General features: G+C 40.2%; 1 protein-coding gene across 1 annotated transcript; it reads left to right on the top strand.

Moving 5' to 3' along the window:
- The first annotated feature begins 5,808 nt into the window (after positions 1-5,808).
- Positions 5,809-19,074, top strand: cers2a (ceramide synthase 2a). The gene is made up of 11 exons (XM_059349640.1): positions 5,809-6,204; positions 11,145-11,318; positions 11,446-11,563; positions 11,783-11,901; positions 12,433-12,490; positions 12,840-12,890; positions 13,569-13,661; positions 14,441-14,569; positions 15,285-15,391; positions 16,361-16,514; positions 17,304-19,074. Exons 2-11 carry the CDS (start codon positions 11,146-11,148, stop codon positions 17,439-17,441), a joined length of 1,140 nt encoding a protein of 379 aa, XP_059205623.1. The 5' UTR covers positions 5,809-6,204; position 11,145; the 3' UTR covers positions 17,442-19,074.
- Positions 19,075-19,285: the final 211 nt, after the last annotated feature.

Below are 19,285 nucleotides of genomic sequence, written 5' to 3'. Positions count from 1 at the left end.
CCACACATTAAAGGGCTTCAGGTGTTAAATGACTGTGAAGAGAATCAAAAGATGCTCCAAAAACTCCCTGATTGGGTAACTTCTCGCTGGAATCGCCATGTCACAAAGCAGTTGAGAGAAACAGAGGAATACCCTGAATTCAAGGAGTTTGCTGACTTCATAGCACGAGAAGCAGAATGTGCATGTAATCCAGTGACATCCTTTCATGCACTGAAACTTACTGAAGAAAAGCCATTAAGAGATGTGAAACGCCCAAAAGCAAATGTGTTTAACACAAATGTAAAAGTGTCAGATCAACCAAGTACAGTGATGAAAACATACAGTGCTGTGGAAAACAGCTCAAGGGATTCAAGTGGATACAAGAGAGTAACATCTACAAACCCAGCCCCGTGTATTTGCTGTGGAGAAAGCCACTCCATCCACAGGTGTCAGAGGTTTACCAATAAGCTTGTGGAGGACAAGAAAAGGTTCATATTTGACAATAACCTGTGCTTTGGTTGTCTTAGAAAAGGACACAATTCAAAGGACTGCAAGAATAGAGCTACTTGTAGCATTTGCAAGAAACATCATCCAACACCACTTCATGAAGACCGTCTCCCTGCTGCAAACCCATCTGCTCAGGCCATGCAAGCAGAAGAGAATACATCTTCCCTTTCCTGCTGCATAGACAGAGGAAATGGTGGGAGTACATCCATGATAGTGCCTGTGTGGATTTCCTCAATCACTACACCTGAGAAAGAGACATTAGTGTATGCTTTACTAGATACCCAGAGCAGCAACACCTTTGTAGACCAAGGGGTGTGTGAGAGGATGAAGGCACATATAGAGCCAGTTAAGTTAAAGCTTACCACTATGATGGGAAAAGATTCCATTGTTCAGAGTGAGAGAGTCAGTGGTCTCAGAGTCAGAGGGTTTACCTCACAAAGCTTTATTAACTTGCCAACTGCATACTCCAGAGACTTCATCCCACTGGAACGTTCCCACATTCCGACCCCTGAAACTGCAAAAAGGTGGAAACATCTGAATGAAATAGCAAGGGAAATACCAGATCTGATGGATTGTGAAGTCGGACTCTTAATAGGTTATGACTGCTCCAGAGCCTTGGCGCCACGACGTGTCATCACAGGGGGTGATGAAGAGCCTTATGCAGTCAAAACTGACTTGGGTTGGAGCATTGTTGGCAGTTCACCACAGGTTGCAAGGTCAACAGAAGTGACAGGTCTGTGTCATCGTGTGTCTGTCAAGGAACTTCCACCACTGACGCCAGCCACTGTCATTAAAGTCCTTGAATCTGACTTCAAGGACACACAATCTGGAGAAAAGAGCATATCGCAAGATGACATACAGTTCATGCAGTTACTGAGTGAAGGAGTACACCAGAATGCAGATGGACATCTGGAGATGCCCCTTCCTTTTAAAACACGTCCAAAACTGCCAGAAAACAAGCAGCTGGCTCTAGTGAGACTGAAGCACCTGAAGAGAAAACTTGACAAAAATCCAAAATTTAAGGAGGATTATGTCAAATTTATGGAAAATGTCTTCAGAGATGGTGATGCAGAAAGAGCTGAACATCAACCCCAAACAGGACATGTATGGTATATTCCTCACCAAGGGGTATATCACCCTAGAAAACCAGAAAAGATTAGGGTTGTGTTTGACTGTTCGGCCAAATACAATGGCACAGCTCTTAATGATCACTTACTGGCTGGACCTGACCTTACAAACGGGCTGACAGGAGTGCTCTGCAGGTTTCGCAAACATCCAATAGCAGTGACCTGTGATGTAGAGAAAATGTTTCATAGGTTTCACGTTAGTCGAGAGGACAGGGATTACTTACGTTTCCTGTGGTTTGAAAATGGCAACACAAATTCAGAGCCAAAAGAGTATCGCATGAAAGTCCATCTTTTTGGAGCAGCATCCTCTCCTGGTTGCTCAAATTATGGGCTGAAGTATCTTGCAAGCCAGAATGAAAGAGAGTATCCTGCAGCTGCCAACTTTATCAGAAAAAACTTTTATGTTGACGATGGCCTCATCAGCGTGGAATCTGTGAAGACAGCTATTAAACTGGTGAGAGAAGCGCAAATTCTGTGTGCAAAGGCGAGATTGCACCTCCACAAGTTCATCTCTAACAACAGAGAAGTCTTGGAGTCGATTCCTGACAGTGAACGTGCTAGTGGAGCTCAGGATGTGGATCTCAATCATGATGAACTCCCAGTCCAAACTGTTTTGGGAGTAAAATGGAGTGTGAACAGTGACACTTTCTCCTTTAAGGTCACCATGGATGAGAAACCAGCAACACGACGGGGAATCCTCTCGACTGTCGCCTCTGTTTTCGACCCATTAGGCTTCTTGGCTCCCTTCCTCCTGCTGGGAAAGAAAATACTACAGGAAATGTGCCAAAAGAGTATTGGATGGGACGAACCACTGCCTGAAGAACTGAAGCCGAAATGGGAGAGCTGGTTGAAGGATTTGGAGAATCTACAAAACCTACAGATTCAAAGATGCTTTACTCCAGAAAACCTAGGGAAAGTTCAGAGAACTGAACTGCACCATTTTTCTGATGCAAGTAGCTATGGATACGGCCAGTGCTCATACATTCGAGTGGTAGGTGAACACAAGGTGCAGTGCTCCTTAGTCATAGGTAAGGCAAGAGTAGCACCCTTGAAAGTTGTAACCATACCAAGGCTGGAGTTAACAGCTGCAGTGGTCTCTGCAGCAGTCAGCAACATGTTGAAAGAGGAGATGGAGCTAAAAATTGACCAAGAATACTTTTGGACAGATTCACAGGTGGTCTTGGGCTACATTAACAATGAAGCCCGTAGATTTCATGTTTTTGTTGCAAATCGAGTCCAGAGGATAAGAGAAACAACCGACCCAGCACAGTGGCATCATGTCAACACTGATCAAAATCCGGCAGATCATGCCTCCAGAGGCCTTAAGGTGGCAGAGTTGATCAGTTCAAATTGGCTCACTGGACCCAAGTTCCTGTGGGAAAGAGAGATTGTCACACCAGAATCAACGCCACAACTCCTGCTGGGTGATCCGGAAATCAAAACGACACAAGTACTACAAACCAAGGTTGTAGAAGAGGACAACTTTTTGGAGAGGTTCAAGCGGTTTTCAAAATGGCTCACAGCAGTGAATGTTGTTGCTCGAATCCAGCAGTTGGCAAAAGCAACCAAAACAGCAGAACCTGTAAGTGTAGAAGACAGAAGACAGGCAAGCCTTGTGCTTGTGAAACTGGCACAAGATGACGCTTTCAAGGAGGAAATGCAAATACTAACTGAAGGCAAACTTCCTCGTAGCCATCAGTTGTTCCAGCTCGATCCAGTATTGCAAGATGGTGTGCTCAGGGTGGGAGGGCGATTGAAAAAGGCTTCCTTACCACTTGACTTGAAACATCCAGTAATCCTACCAAGGGACGGGGTGGTCACACGCCTGATCCTAGATCACTGTCATGAAAAAACTCAGCATCAAGGCAGAGGACAAACGCTAAATGAGCTGAGAGCAAATGGTTACTGGATTGTTGGTGGCAGCAAAGTTGTGGCAAACCACATCAAACAATGTGTTACGTGCAGGAGAGCTCGCAGGCCAACAGAAACGCAAAAGATGGCAGATCTACCTGTTGACCGTGTTGAACCCTCCCCTCCATTCTCCTACTGTGGAATGGACTGTTTTGGACCTTTTAACACTAAGCAAGGTCGTAAAGAGAGTAAAAGGTACGGTCTCATACTCACCTGTCTGTCCTCAAGGGCAATTCACATTGAGCTATTGGAAGATCTAACAACTGATGCCTTCATAAATGCCTTGAGGTGTTTTGTGGCTATCCGTGGACCTGTGAGACAAATCAGATCAGACCAAGGGACAAACTTTGTTGGGGCGAAAAATGAACTGGCAAAAGCTTTAAAAGAATTGGACAAAGATCGATTGACTGCTTACCTGGCTGAAAAACAATGTGACTTTATAATGAATGTGCCTGATGCCAGTCACATGGGAGGTGTTTGGGAGCGGCAGATCAGGACAGTTAGGAGCGTCCTAAGCTGTGTCCTCTCACGGAGTGCAGGAAGATTAGATGATGCTTCCTTGAGAACATTTCTCTATGAAGCCATGTCAATCATAAATAGTCGTCCACTTACTGTTGACAGCATCAATGACCCCACAAGTTTAGAGCCACTTACCCCAAACCATCTACTGACCATGAAAACCTCTGTCCCGCTGCCTCCACCAGGAAAATTTGTGGCAGAAGACCTGTATGCCAGAAAGAGGTGGCGCAGAGTCCAGTATCTCATGGAGCAATTCTGGAGTAGGTGGAGGAAAGAATATCTGACAAACATCACATTAAGACAGCGCTGGCACTCTGCAAGGCGAAATGTGAAAATTGGAGATATTGTCATTGTAAAGGAGGAGGAGATTCCTCGCAATGTGTGGAAACTTGGAAAAGTACTAAATATTTGTGAAGATGAAGATGGACTAGTGAGAAAAGTGACTTTACAGATAGGAAATCGAAGGCTCAATAAGGATGGTCAACGAGTTAATGCCACATCCATTCTTGAACGTCCTATTCATAAAGTAGTTGTACTTGTAGAGAACAACTGAAATGATTTTGGTGCAAATAACACCTACCTGATCAGAAAGTTCAAAGTATCAGATTTAATCTGAGAGTTACAGATAACCACTAATTGGTTCTGAAAATTACTAGATTTATTCAAACATAAAGATCATCATAAATTATAGTAATTTGGTGGGAGTGTAACTGTCTCTGAAACAGTTTATGTGTTTGTAGTGTTTATAGACATTCATGGTCATTCAGGTTCCTGGTTATAAAAAGGTGATTTAAACTACAATAATTAATGTCATAAAATGTTTGGTTAAATGTATTTCTTTTTGAGGGCTTTTAATGTGAAATGTAAGGGTCTGATTTAGGGCATTGTGGGAAATGTGAGGTCGAAATGTGAGGCCGGGTCAGTTTGTTGTGGTTCAGTTGCATTATGGGTCAGAGCAGCAGAAAAGGCTGTAGAGGAGAGCAAGCAACGGCAGAACAATAATTCTACATGTGGTCCAAGTGGCGGACACGGTAACTTTCTGTTTATATGTTACAATGATAATTAACAGTGATTGGGAGTTGCATGTGTTTTCAAGTGTGTATGTCTTTATTCATTGTAGTTTTCACGGTGTCAGCTGAAGTACAGAGAGAGAGAGAAAATAAAGCTTCGAGACATCTGTAAGAATCGTGGCCATTCATTTCGTGGGACCGGTGTAGTTACAATGTACATGAAGATTTACATGTCTAATTACAATACAAAAGTACCTCTGATGAGAGAAAGCAGTAAGAATGCTTAGGCGACTATCTTAAAAGTACATCTTTATTATTACTGTACTATTTTAATGTAAATATATATATATATATATATATATGTATGTATGTATGTATGTATGTATGTATGTATGTAGGCTATGTATGTCTTTATTATTATATGTATATATATATTATGTATATATTATATTATTATTATCTTTATTATTACTGTACTATTTTAATGTAAATATATATATATATATATATATATATGTATGTATGTATGTATGTATGTATGTATGTAGGCTATGTATGTATGTATGTATGTATGTATGTATGTAGGCTATGTATGTATGTATGTATGTATGTATGTATGTATGTAGGCTATGTATGTATACACACTGGCAGACAGGCTTCTCCTGCCAGCCTCCCTCTTGTGGCACTAAGCACCCCTCATAGCGAGTGGAGGCTCACGTCACTTTAAATAGCCTGCTCCCGCCCCCCGCTCCTCTCCAACATACTACCATAATATCCACTGTATCCGTCCGATTCAACTGCAACAAACCGAGGCCCTTTCAGATCACTTTAACCAGACGAAAAGTTAAAAGCTAAACATTTTTGTCCTCACTGAACCAGCTTCAAATCACGACCACAAGTGAGAGTTTTTGGAGGCAAAGTGCGACACAGTTTTTTCTTTCTGAGAATGTGGCGAACCTGCGGTTAGAGAAGAAGAAGAAAAAAAAGGCGGATGGCAGCTCATTGAACGATCAACAAGTTGTCTTTGATGGCGATAACTATATGAAATCCCCCTCCCACACAACAGGAACAGAGGACGAGAAGCAGCTGCGGTACAGGGGAGACATTTTAGGACGAACGTTACATTACCTGGCTGCACAGTGAAGAGAGAGGTGAGTTACCGTTACCAGCTCCGGGATGGACGTGTCACTAGGACCGTAAAAGCCCCGGAGCGGGCTCGTTTCACACACAGAAACATTAAGCTGCTATTTTTAGACAGAAACGGGAGAGTCGTGCTCCTGGGAGGGTTGACGTGAAGTTTTAACACACCAAACTTTGCTGACACGCTCTTAACTGGAGCCCTCTCGGTTTCCAAACGTAACCGCTGATCAAAGTTGAGCTACCAGGCCTTTGCTTGTCCTGATATCGGTGATGTTTGTTTAGGGACACCGCGATAACAGAAGGTCATGGAGCCTTCAAGCCTAACCAACAAAGCACACCGGCAGACCCTGAGTAAACACACAAGTTGTTTCCACCAGATAAACGGCCATTAACTGTCGTTTACGGTGCGAATAATGAATGCGCAAAAAAAGTTTTCTAACGTAAAGTGGAGATGTCGCTACGAGCAGTTGCCCCGGCTTTCTCTTATTACACATGTAATAGAGAATAAGAAGTCTCTCTTTAGATGTGGTTTAGCTAGTTATGTGTTGGGGAAACTTATTCAAAGCTCCATCTCACTGAGGCGGGCCGTCTGTTCCGCTATGTCCGGGAGACTCCCCGCTTGCGCCATTCATCCGCACCCAGCCACTCCCTGCAAGGGTTTACGCAAACAGCGTAGAGAGCTGTGTGACTGACACAAGCTGCTCAACTCTAAACTATGAACACAAACCAACCCTGGAGTTAAAATTATACAGTGGCCTCCAGCTCCACTTAAACCTGAGGGAGGCCGACATTATTTTAGATATTAGATATGAGTCATTCTTTTTGTTTTCCAGTCAGTCTTATCTTATTAGCCCCCAAGGACTTTGCAGTCTGTAAAACATAAGACAGCCTCTGTCCTTCAAGGTTTTATTAGAGGAAAAAAAATCCCCTTTTAAAGGAGGAGGAGGATTTTTACACATGGAGTTCACTTAACACCCTATGAGGAGTACCACTGTCCTGTTGTATCACGCCTTATGTGCCTTAGAAAACTGCTGGTGCCTCTTGTCGTTTTTGCCAAAAGTTTGAATCAGGCATTGTTTACATTCATGCCCAATCCCTTATCTATTTACTGGCTCATTTTTGCACATCTTGGCACATAAACCTCCACATGTAGACCTGTGTAATAGTGTCTTATTATTGTCAGGAACATATATTGACACCAACTATTGTTTTGATCTCTCAAGTTGGGCATTTTAGCCACAGCACCCCATCCTAGATTTTTGGTGGCTGAAGTGACGATATGTGGCCACATACTGTTAGCATAACAGACACTAAGTTACCAACTCATTACTAGTGCTTGCTTGCTAGCTTGGCCAGCAAAGTGAATATTAGTGATCGTGATATTAAGTGGGATGCAAATCTTGACCGAACACTTAATAAGACATTTTTGGTGGTCAAAAGGTTACAAATTGCTTCATGAACTGAAAATGCACAGTGAAACTGTCAAAATTGGGGACATAATTTACTAAATGAACATCACACTGAATTGAAGAATACATTTGAGACCAAACTTATTAGAATTTTTTTTTTACAGGGGTAAGGGGGGCAACATTTATTTGCAGACAACTGATAATGTGAGAACAATTAAATACAAAGGTGAAGTGTAGCTTGACAGACAGCAGTGAGTCTTGCAGTACAGTGCATCATGTTGCTGAGATTTGAGGAGTGAAATGTTGATTAACTTTAAAATTAAGTGAAGATGAAGTCACTCTTCTTGGTGCCAGTCCAAGAACACCCCTCCTGTTCCCGGACGCTAAACCAACGCTGCCAAAGTGGCACAGTGCACTTTGGTCTCTCCAAACATTGTCATGAAGTTGCAAAATGTGCATGCAATAGCTGAGTGGCAATGTGGATTGTAATTGATTAAATCATATGGCGAGGACAGATCAAAGATAATGCAATAAAGCCATTAATACAGACAGCAGCGATAGATTCACAAATGCAGTTAATACTGTGGTTTTGTTTCCAAGGGAAAGTGCATAAATGGGGTTCAATTTGCTATTTTTTTAAATCCAGGCTGAGCTCTAATGCAACAGTCATCTTGACTTACTTGTTTGATACACTACATACTGGATGAGCCGCCACCAAAAGTCGTGATAATAAAATTAAATGGACGTTTATTTTAGCTTGCACTTGTTGCATCTGCTAAGCCTTACCTGTTCTTTAGCCAAATATTGATCTCCTCCAGTCAGTAAACTCTTGACAGCATCAATCAATGCTGCTGTCACTCCCCTGTCACATATAAACATCTACAGACAAACAAAGGGATATGAACCGGCAGTGAGATTTTTCAGTTAGATCGGCTACAGGACAATAAAGTACTTTGCGTGTAAGAAGTATGTGTACACATGAGAGCTTCTGTAGCCTCGAGGTTGGTTTCAAGTTCCCCCTGTTTGACAGAAAAACCATCTGCATGTTCACCCAAATCCCATAATTCACCCCAGGACCGAATACAAAACTTGCACACATTTTAACAAAATCACACAGAGTCTATTATTTGTTTGAAGCATAATGGTGAACACCTAAAGATAAATTAGACATGTTTATTTTGGTGACAGTTTTGAGGCAGCTGGTTCACTAACATCCACAAACTGATGAACTTGAAGAGACGCGTTGATCTTTCACTATGTTGTCTCAAGGTGAGGAGATGCTGTTACAGTTAAACTCCTCTGCCAACAAAGGCAGCCTGCATGAGTTACTGTGCATTCATAGTGAGCTTATAGCAGGTTAAAGTCCACACACACACACACACACACACACACACACACACACACACACACAGAGTCCTGTGTGTGACAACCTGCATGTCCTTACTAAATTATTTGCTTCATAAAAACACTCGTACTTTGACTGCAGAAACCGGGTGCAGTAAGTAATATGACTTAATCTGATGATCAGACAAAAAAATCAGCTGATCCGACGTTTCAAAAGTCCACAGGTGACTTAGTGTTTTACTGGGGAGTAGCCAGTGATTATAACGACACTAAAGTCATCTCAAGCTGTTTGATTGCAGATCCTGTTCTTTCACTCTTAATAACAGAGCAGTAAGACTGTCCGTCAGGCTGTAATTAGGCACTGCAGTCCTTTGAACTAAATAATAACGTTTGTTAATTACCTCTAAATCAAAAGTTCAGCTGGGGCTAATGGCAGTGTCATTAACTATGCAGGTATTATGTCATAAACCAGCCCATTTACCATTCCATAAACCAAAGTACGGTAACATGACATCATTTGTAAACCGCTCAACTGATCTTTGGTGGGACCAAAGTTTAAGCAAACCAAAGAGTCATTCAATATATGAAACACATGTAATTGCAATCCATCCAATAGTATTACGAAATTACCCTCAGAGGATCACTATCTATACGATTTCTCGTCTGGCAATAACAAATGTCCAAAATTCCCGGCAATTCTTCCACTAATTGCTGCAATATTACAGTCTGGACCAAAGTGGTGGCCCGACCAACCAACCATATCCCTAGAGCCATGATGCTAGTGAGGCAAAAAGGTCTAAGAATGAACAGACTCAGAAAAACGTCATACTGACCCAAAAAGGTGGATCACATCTGTCTAGTCTGTCTGTGTGTCTTAGAAATTATTTAAAAATCCTGCTATTGGTTCAGAAAGCGCTACAAACTACAAATATAGAGAAGCAACATTCAGTTTTTATGCATCACACACCCGGAACAAACACATTTTTTACTTTAGATTGTATTTTACCTCGTTACACTGATGTCTTTTTTCCTTGCTTTTATTGCCTTGTGTGCCTTTTATGTCTCGTCTTAATGTCTTTTTGATGTCTTCTGTATTGCCTTCTTGAAAGGCTCACTACAAATAAGCTTGCCTCCTGTAGTTAATGTAAAAATCAATGTACATAATGTATGAAATATTAAATATCAGTGACATAAAAGGCACAATTGTATTAATTATGAGGTTGTTTAGTCCTGTTTTGTTTATTGAGGTTATAGTGGAAATTACCAAGTTTACACAAGGTATTATCATGAGTCAACTTGCTCAAGAGATTGCCAGCACATAGTGTGGTGATTGTGAAATTTCGATTTCCTTGTTCAGATACAGAGTATTTCACAAATGAATGAGAAATTGGGTAAAAGTCTTTAAAATTCGGTTAATCTTAAAGATATAATCTGAGATTTCTGTTTTCTTTTCTTTTGAGGCAAATATGGTGGAAAGTGGTACCTGTAGGTGTGTTTTGGGCTTATTTTTCCCAGTAATATCGCCACAGACAACTAGTTCATTATACTGCAATTGCAAGGCCTTTAATCAGTGAACCATAGGCTTAATTGCCATTGTGTTACCTCATTCTGTGACATTTATTCAAGTGAGAATCTTCAAGATTATTACTTTAAAAAAAGGCCTTTCTGTCAGCTGTTTACTGCTCACTATTAAGTAAACTGTTGAGCATTTTGTTATATAGAGAGTAGAGGATCAGTGAGCGAGGGAGTGATTTCTCTCTGAGTAAATAATGTCATTCAGCTGCAAAAAATAGTTTCTCAAGGAATGGAAATTGGTGCCAAACTGAAGTCCAGATTAAAGCTCTGAATGGGTTTTCATAGCTTTTCTGATTGCATTGTGTGCAGCATAGCAAAAATCCTCTCTTCATCACTCCTCTTCATCTGGAACAGGAAGTGCCCAGCTACGGCGCCTGTTGCAGATGCCCAGCGAGATTAATCACTTCCAATCAATACTCATTCCTCTCAGCCGTCTCTGTTTCCTCTCCTTCCTCTCAGGATATTGTCACAGCTGAGTGAGTTGCTATATTTATCTAATGGGAAATCTGAATGGAGATCACAGAGCGAACGAAACCTTCTTTTTATTACCTGTCTTAATTTCCTTCCACATAATACAAAAGAAACTCGCACAAATCCTTTTCTACCTCTGTTTGGTCTTTTAGGATGTTGTCTCAGCTTCATGAGGCGATATGGGCCGACTGGATTTGGTTTCCTGAAGGCCACGGCTGGGCTGACCTGACGGACCACGATGGCAAAGTTTACCCTAAAACACAGGACCTCTGGGCTACTATACCCATCGCTATCTGCTTCATTGTCTGCAGACAGATATTTGAGAGGTGAGTCATCTCCTGAGTGACTGTTTATGTCTCCCCACTGCATCATTTCCCTGTTAATCTACCTCCCTACGGGTGTGATTTGCATGTTTCATAATATTAAAAATGAGCAATGTTTTCCTCTTTCCAGGACAGTAGCGACTCCACTTGCCTCCCTGTTGGGAGTGAGTGACAAGCAGCAAGTTCATGCTCCTCCTAATCCCGTCCTGGAGTCCTATTTCTGCAGCACATCAAAGCATCCCACACAGGTAATCTTCCTGCATACTTTAGGAAACGAGCACCGCTTCGTACGTAATGTGTGTCCTCTGGCAATAGCACAGCTTGAGTCCAATCATAGAATTCACAGATGTTTGAGGTGTAAATGTACGAGAATTACAACATGATAGAAGTATCATCTCATATCTTCACACCCAAGCCTTATGTAACCCGTACTGGCTTTTCTCTCCTGATTCTGTTTGTGTTGTCAGAGCTCCGTAGAGAGTTTAAGTAAACAGACGGGCTGTTCGGTGCGACAGGTCCAGAGGTGGTTCAGACGGAGGAGAAACCAGGACCGACCCAGCAAGCTCAAAAAGTTTCGGGAAGCAAGGTACTTTTATATCTTCAGGCAGACAACAACCCATTTTCATACCCTGCATTAAATCACAAGGTAGATTCAAAAGATAGTTTTTTTCTACTTGTTATATTTCTCATGGTTTGTATTAGAAATTAAATGGGAGGTTGCAAAGGTGCAAACATCTAGTTTCTCCCGGACCACTTGGATTTCAATATACTGAATGGTTATTGTGGGATTTCTGCACAATTCTGCAAAAAAAACCCATGTGTTTAATGATGTTTTAATCGACTATTTGGTTATCAATGTTCTGGTTTTCAATCCTGACACACTGCATCCTCACATGCATACTGTATGTGCAAAATGCAAAACACATTGAGAGTCATCCAGGTGTTTTCCATCAGCTGATAAAGAGTTTTTCCTGCTGACTGCGATTCAGTGTGCTGAGTATTAAACTCTAGGTGATTTGTGTGCTGCTGTTTGCAGTTTTTATTTTGTCTGTGAGATATTTTGTAATGATGTTTAATTGAATGGTATTTCTGAGACCGCTGTGCACTTCTCTTACAGTTGGAGATTTACCTTTTACCTTCTTGCTTTCTTTGCTGGCCTGGCAGTCCTTGTTGACGTGAGTACTGCATCAGAATCTGGTCGCCATATGCAGTGTTTGTCACAATAAGCAGAAAAATCTAATCATGGAATGCACTCCAGTCATAACTAGAAAGTATTTATCTACTGGCAACTTTTGTCACCCTGACTTGGATCTATTTGCTCATGTTACACATCCTTATTACATACAAAGTGTTGAAGTGTAGAAGGTTGAGTGTTGATGTTGTAACTGTAGTGGACGCACTGTTGGATGCAACACAAACATTGTTTTCCACTTTGTTCTAGTTTGGTGTTTGTGCATGAGAGTGCTTGTGGTGTCATGTGGGACACTTAAACCCTGATTAATATTGAAGTGAATCTCTCCTCAGAAACCATGGTTGTATGATATGAAGATGATGTGGGAGGACTTCCCGAAAATGGTATGTCATTATTATAACCTGGAAACTCTTATTCCTTGTGTTAAGATTTGAATATTACATTTATTATATCAAAATTTAAACAAACTAATCCAGTCAAATCATGCCTGTTTGGAACGGACCGATTGCTTGATCACCAGTTTCTGAGCTTTCTCGAAAACCGCTCATCCGAACTAATAAAACACTTTCCTATCCTGAAAAATACACCTACTGTAACATAATTGTTTCCCCTTGCAATGCTGGAGTATCCTGTCATTTGATACAGCTAGCTATTTGGGACCAGGCTATGTCCAGGAACAAAAGCTTTGATTCTGAACGTTATATGGCTCATGCTCGATGGGTGTGAGATTACTACAGTGTTTCATCTCCGGTCTCTTTTTCTACATCTGTCCTAAAAAGGACTGTATCAAGTGACTGAGAGCCAGCTGTACCCAGCATGCTGCCTGTTACAGTTAATAGGGGTCTCCTCTCAAAACAATACACAGTGTGTACATAACACACTACTAATAAATATGTCCCATAAAATCCAGGAAATCAGAGACTTGGTTAGATTTATACACCATTTTGGCATGATGAAGGCACAAAAAGTGCAGAAAACAAGTCCTTTTGAATCACATATATATAAAATGACTGTTTGCATGTGATTCTAACTGCTTTTTCCTCCCTCTTTCTCTCATCCAGCCACTGTTGCCTTCACAGTACTGGTACTACATGATCGAACTAGGCTTCTATCTCTCGCTGGTTTTTAGCGTAGCATCAGATGTCAAACGCAAGGTAAGTGAGCCGTCTCCTTAACTTTGTTATACTGTGTGTGGCACTATAAAACCCCTGAGAAACCGCCCATCAGAAGAGATCGCTCACAGAGTGCATGAAATAATGAGGATGAGCTGTCGTGTTGATAGAGTATTTTGAGGTTTGGATATTGATTTCCCCATGAAGATGTCCTGACTTTATGCATTGTATAAAGTGGAGCTGTCAGCATCGAGAAGAAGATAATGTCAAACTTCACTCCTCCCTTCCACTTAGTTAGTTTGGTGGAGTGAGTGAGTGAGTGAGTAACAAACTAAACTGTCCCTCTACAGTTGGAGATGTTGTGTTGTTAGCTGGCCTGTGAGTTAATGTGTGACTGGAGCTCGCACTCTGGAGAGACAGAGTGACCGTTTTGTCCACCAGATTTAAATGTTGTGAAAGGTCCCACCTCTGCGCCAGCTCTTGTTTTATAACTCCATTTCACAAACGCAAGGAACTAATCTTTTAATCCAAAACAAGTTTTCTGGACTTTTCCAGAGATCCTCTGTGTTGAAATCAGTTTCTGGTTTTTCTAAAGTTCCTCTTTTTGCTTCTGCATATGGATTTGGTTGTTTTTTTTTTTTGTTCTTTTTTTTTCTAGCTGTAAAGCCGTATAATCAGCCATGTGCGGAGAGTTAATCATTTGTAAATCCAACATCAATCGGGACACACGTTGTTGATTAGTGACCAATCTTTACAGCTGCATCAATAAGTGACCATGGATTCTCTTCGTCTCTTTCTGTCCCTTTGTTTTCTCTCTCCAGGATTTCAAAGAGCAGATAATTCACCACGTAGCCACCATCTCCCTCATCAGTTTCTCCTGGCTGGTCAACTACATCCGGGCAGGGACTTTGATTATGTTGGTGCATGATGCCTCCGACTATTTAATGGAGGTATTACAACGTGTTAGCATGGCAGAAAAAATGGGTGTTTCACTGATGAAAATTGTTTTCACATACCAATAACAGGGAATATGACTTTTTAAGAAAATTAATTACAACCACACAGAAGTATATATAATTCTGGGTTTGGACAAAGCTCAGTTATGTTTTCAACATGAGGAATAAACTCCTTTTTTGGTCACTTTTAAAGTTTAAAATAAGACAACCCTGTCGTCATATTTGTTTGAAAGGGAAAGTTCTTTTATCATCATTCATAGCTAGATAATTCTTTATTCTAAAAATGATCAAGCATTAAATCACCATGATCCAAGCATGCAATCAAAGTTCATGTTATAAGCTGCTAAAATAAACAAATGAGAAAATAAATCGATTGTTCTGGGTAGAAAGGAATACTGCAATCTTTATTTTTTGCAGTTGTATTCATAGTAACAATTTAGATGTGATGATAAAGGCTTTGAGAGCCTGGAAAAACCTTTTAAGTGCTTAAATTTTACTCTTAAAAAGCTGTATGAACCCTGATCGTTAAAGCAGGGAACATGCTGACCTCTCTCTGGTCTTTATAACATTTATATTACCTAGCAGCTAAATGTTAACGTTGAGGTCAGAGCGGTGCACACCTCACACAGTTCACTGTCTGCCCTCTAGAGGAGAACAAATGAAAACTCTGATCACTTTTTTTTTTCTTTCATTCTTTCTTTCATTCCAGTCAGCCAAAATGTTCAACTATGCAGGTTGGAGGAAAACCTGCAACTGCATGTTCACCCTGTTTGCAGCAGTTTTTATCGTCTCTCGCCTCGTGGTCCTCCCCTTCTGGTAAAAGCAATGTTACAACAGAAACTATGATGAGTCACTAGCTTTACTGTATGACAGGAACATTTGGGAACATTGTGAAATTGACTCTTTGCATTTGTTTGATAGAAGCACAGCTGGCTTTCATGTATTTATTGGCATTTTCAATTTGTGCTTTAAAAAAACAACAACTGCCATTTACGCTTAGTTTTCTTACAGTTTACATATCTTAAAATGTTTTGTGCTTGGCTCAGGTTTAAAGGCTGGTGTATATAAGGAAGAGAAGATGTGATCTTAAATAATAATGTATTATTATTGCAATCCTACAAAAAGGACAAATAATTGCTTTATCCTGTTTTGTCTGTGTATGGTGATATTTCTTATTCCCAAAGAGCTTACATGGTGTCCAAAAACTATTATTATGGTGAACATTGGCACTGTAGTTTAATTTCAGTCAATCACTAAAACACCACATCAAATGGGTATTAATCCGCAGCTGAAAGTAGTCCCCAAAAATGGCACTATTTACTCCTCTTAGAGTATTCTCTGCAAAAGTAATATAAAAATATATATATACTTGTGACCCCTGTAAATAATAAAAACGTAGTGTCAGCATAAGTCTTTTTGATTTTGCAGTTTCTGCTTCTGCTACTGTAGATAACACATTCATGTTATGCTACACTCCAGAAAACCAAAATAAACTGGTATTGGAGCATGTCACCCACTTCTCTTTTACAATAGCAGTTCAAAAGAGACAAAGTTTTACATTAAATAAACAAAAAATCCATCTTAGATGTTAGTAAACAGGTAATTGATGGAAACATGCACTGATTTATTTGCAGAAATGTCACAAATTTGCTCTCAGCTAGAGAGACATTTTAACGTAACAACGGACACATTGTGTACAGTTCTGGCTCGCCTCAATGGGCTTTTGATGGTGACTGTAGGTGGCTCTGACTGGACTCTCTGTTCTGCCTTTGTCCTCTTGTCCAGGATCATATATACGACGTGGGTGTACCCCCTGACCCTCTACCCCCCCTTCCTGGGCTTCTACTTCTTCAACGGGCTAATGTTCGTGCTGCAGATTCTGCACATCTTCTGGGCCGCGCTCATCCTGCGCATGGTCGTCAAGTTCCTGCCAGGCAATGTATGAACCGCCACTTCTAGCTTTACTAGTGTACCACATTGAACTTTCACAGAGGGATGCACAGATTCTGGGCCGATACGATGTTGTGTTGTTATTGTTATTCTTTTTATATTTGTTGTTATTTATTCCCCCTTTTGTGCCAAGGAAACAAAGACATATTCATTATAAACTAATTAACTGAATATATCGGTTTTAAAGTCATTCATTATTTCAGTACAATATCTTTGAATGAGCACAATGTCAGTCAAAGTCAGACAAAACAACTTGAAAAAATTAAATTTAAAGTCTGATGCACACATGATTTTCAGATCTAAATCAATTTATAAATGTAAGAACACAGATATAATGACATATTTAACCATTTTTTAAAAATATTTTTTGTAATTATGTCATATATGTATATGTGTGTGTAAAAATATATATATATGTATGTATGTATATATGTATATATACATATATGTGTGTGTGTGTGTGTGTATATATATATGTAAATGTATATATGTGTATATATATGTGTGTGTGTGTGTGTGTATATATATATATATATTTATCATCTTCAGAGTTTCTTTCATCTCGTAATTAGATAAGTAAATCTTCATGTACATAAATTAAATTTCCCACCTTGATTGTTAAACATGTATAAATCACTTCTACTAACACTGGTGGTGGAGATCTTGTTCAAAACACTGGAAAGTTGTGGATGTGACCGGATAAGGAAAATAGTACCGAATGCAGGCCGACCGGTGAAATAGTTACTATACATATTTCATATCTTGTTTCACCCAACAGCATATTGTCGAGGACGAGCGGAGTGACAAAGAGGAGACTGAATCGGAAGATGACGATGAGCACAAAGAAAAGTTTAAGAACGGCTACGTGCAGAACGGCCACACCCTCCTAAACAACAACCACAGTAAGACGGAGTGATTGGACTGTAAGAGCCGGAGACGAGGCTGAGTGACGACGGGCCCCTCACATGTGGCCCTCACCGGAAAGCCAAAGAACAGGAGCGTGCCGGCATGTTGAAAGGTGCAACAGGCGGCAGCACACACACACACACACACACACACACACACACACACACATGCATCTTTACCTTACTTTCTGATACCCCAGTAGTCCAAAGTGGATATTTCACTTCGATTACATTAAATTAAAACCGAGAGAGGAGGACTGCGGTGGAGAACCACAGTGATCTGCTTTGCACCTCAGCAGAGTGTTCCTCATTCACCTCTTTTCTCTCTTTTTTCGCTTATTTTTTGCTAAGATTTTGTGCTGCTGACCAAGTTGCCACAAGCCAAATCTGCCTGCTTGTAGCTTTATGATTTGTCCCTGGAAGTGTTTTATCGGCAACGCTGTGGTTAGGACGGGCGCCGCCTTCCTGCACAGTCAGTTAAAACCCTTCCAAGTATTACTGCCCTTTACACTTGACTGATTTTTGCTCGAAATAACCACACTGAAAGTGAGCGACACGTCGAGGAGGTGAATGATGTCTCTCTATGGACCATAACCTGATTTAAATCTATTCACTGAAGTTAATAATGAATTTGTGCGGGTCAGATATTGCAGCTGCCGTTTGTCATCTTGGCTTTTCTAAAAAAAAGAAAAGAAAAAAAGAGAAATATTTCAGTAATGTTTAAAACAAAATAATAATTGGAGGTAAATAATGTTTTTTTAACAGTCTGGAGAGAAAAAAGCGCAAGAAGGTGCTACATCTGCCACGTGTTTTGAAATGTGCCTTGTGTGAAAGTTTGTCTTAAATGCTTTGCCTTTTTTTGGGCAGCAGAATGCACAGATTATTTTTAATGTTTTGTTTGTGCTTAATATCATTTTAGTTGTATGATTTTATCTTTTATTTGTTTTCAGTCCAGTCGACGGTTAAAATTTGGGAGCAATTTGTGTGAGTGTAACCCAAACCAATCAGTAACTGTTTATGAATTCTTTATGGGCTGGAAGAGTCAATAGCATTTCCATCCACTGTTGTTTTTCCCATCCATCCAAAGATGCACTTTATGGCTTCATCCATTGATCAGCATTGACAAAATATCTTGTACACAAGCTTCGTGTTTGATCTCAATTCAAAACTGATTTCTTTTTAGTTTAGATTTGAAATTTTGTTTCATATTTATTCTCATTATTACTGACCCAAGATCTTCCTCGTTGTCAGTGTTTCGGTTCATTTTGTAAAAAAAAAAATATTCACATGTTTAATGAAATCTTAAGATTAAGAGGTAAAAATGAAACACCAAAGTACGGTTTACATTTTGTACTACCTTGTCATTTGCAAGTGCCTTCATCATTTCAAGTGTTAATTGTAAAAAAAAAAAAAGTTATTTTTGTTCCTTTTGTCTTCATTTTTGCTGTGTTTTTGTGCCCCATCACGTCGTGCACTGTAACGCTCTGAGCCTCTAACATTTCCTGCCTCGGCTCATGACAACCAATCACCTGCAGCTCCCTCTAAAGAGCTTTGCTTCTACAGAAGTGTTTTTATTCTGCGTTTTGTGTTGCGGAGATGTAAAATCATAATGACGTTGATGATAAAGATAATTGTGGATAACTATTCTGTGTCTTTGACCGTTTTTTTTAAATGAAATTATATGGAAACCAACTTCATGGCAAACTATATATTGGGCTTAAGGATATTGGGATCTGTTTTTCTTTTTTTTACCAATTAATTAACAGGGAAACTAATGAATAATTAATGAAAATAACTGTTAATTGCATCCTCTTAAGTGTTAATTTCCCTTAATAATGAAGTAGATGCAATCTTT

Source organism: Centropristis striata, chromosome 14, assembly GCF_030273125.1.
Source record: "Centropristis striata isolate RG_2023a ecotype Rhode Island chromosome 14, C.striata_1.0, whole genome shotgun sequence".
Classification (NCBI taxonomy): Eukaryota; Metazoa; Chordata; class Actinopteri; order Perciformes; family Serranidae; genus Centropristis; species Centropristis striata.
Note: the sequence above shows the minus strand (reverse complement) of the source record. Positions and strands in the feature narration are given on the sequence as shown.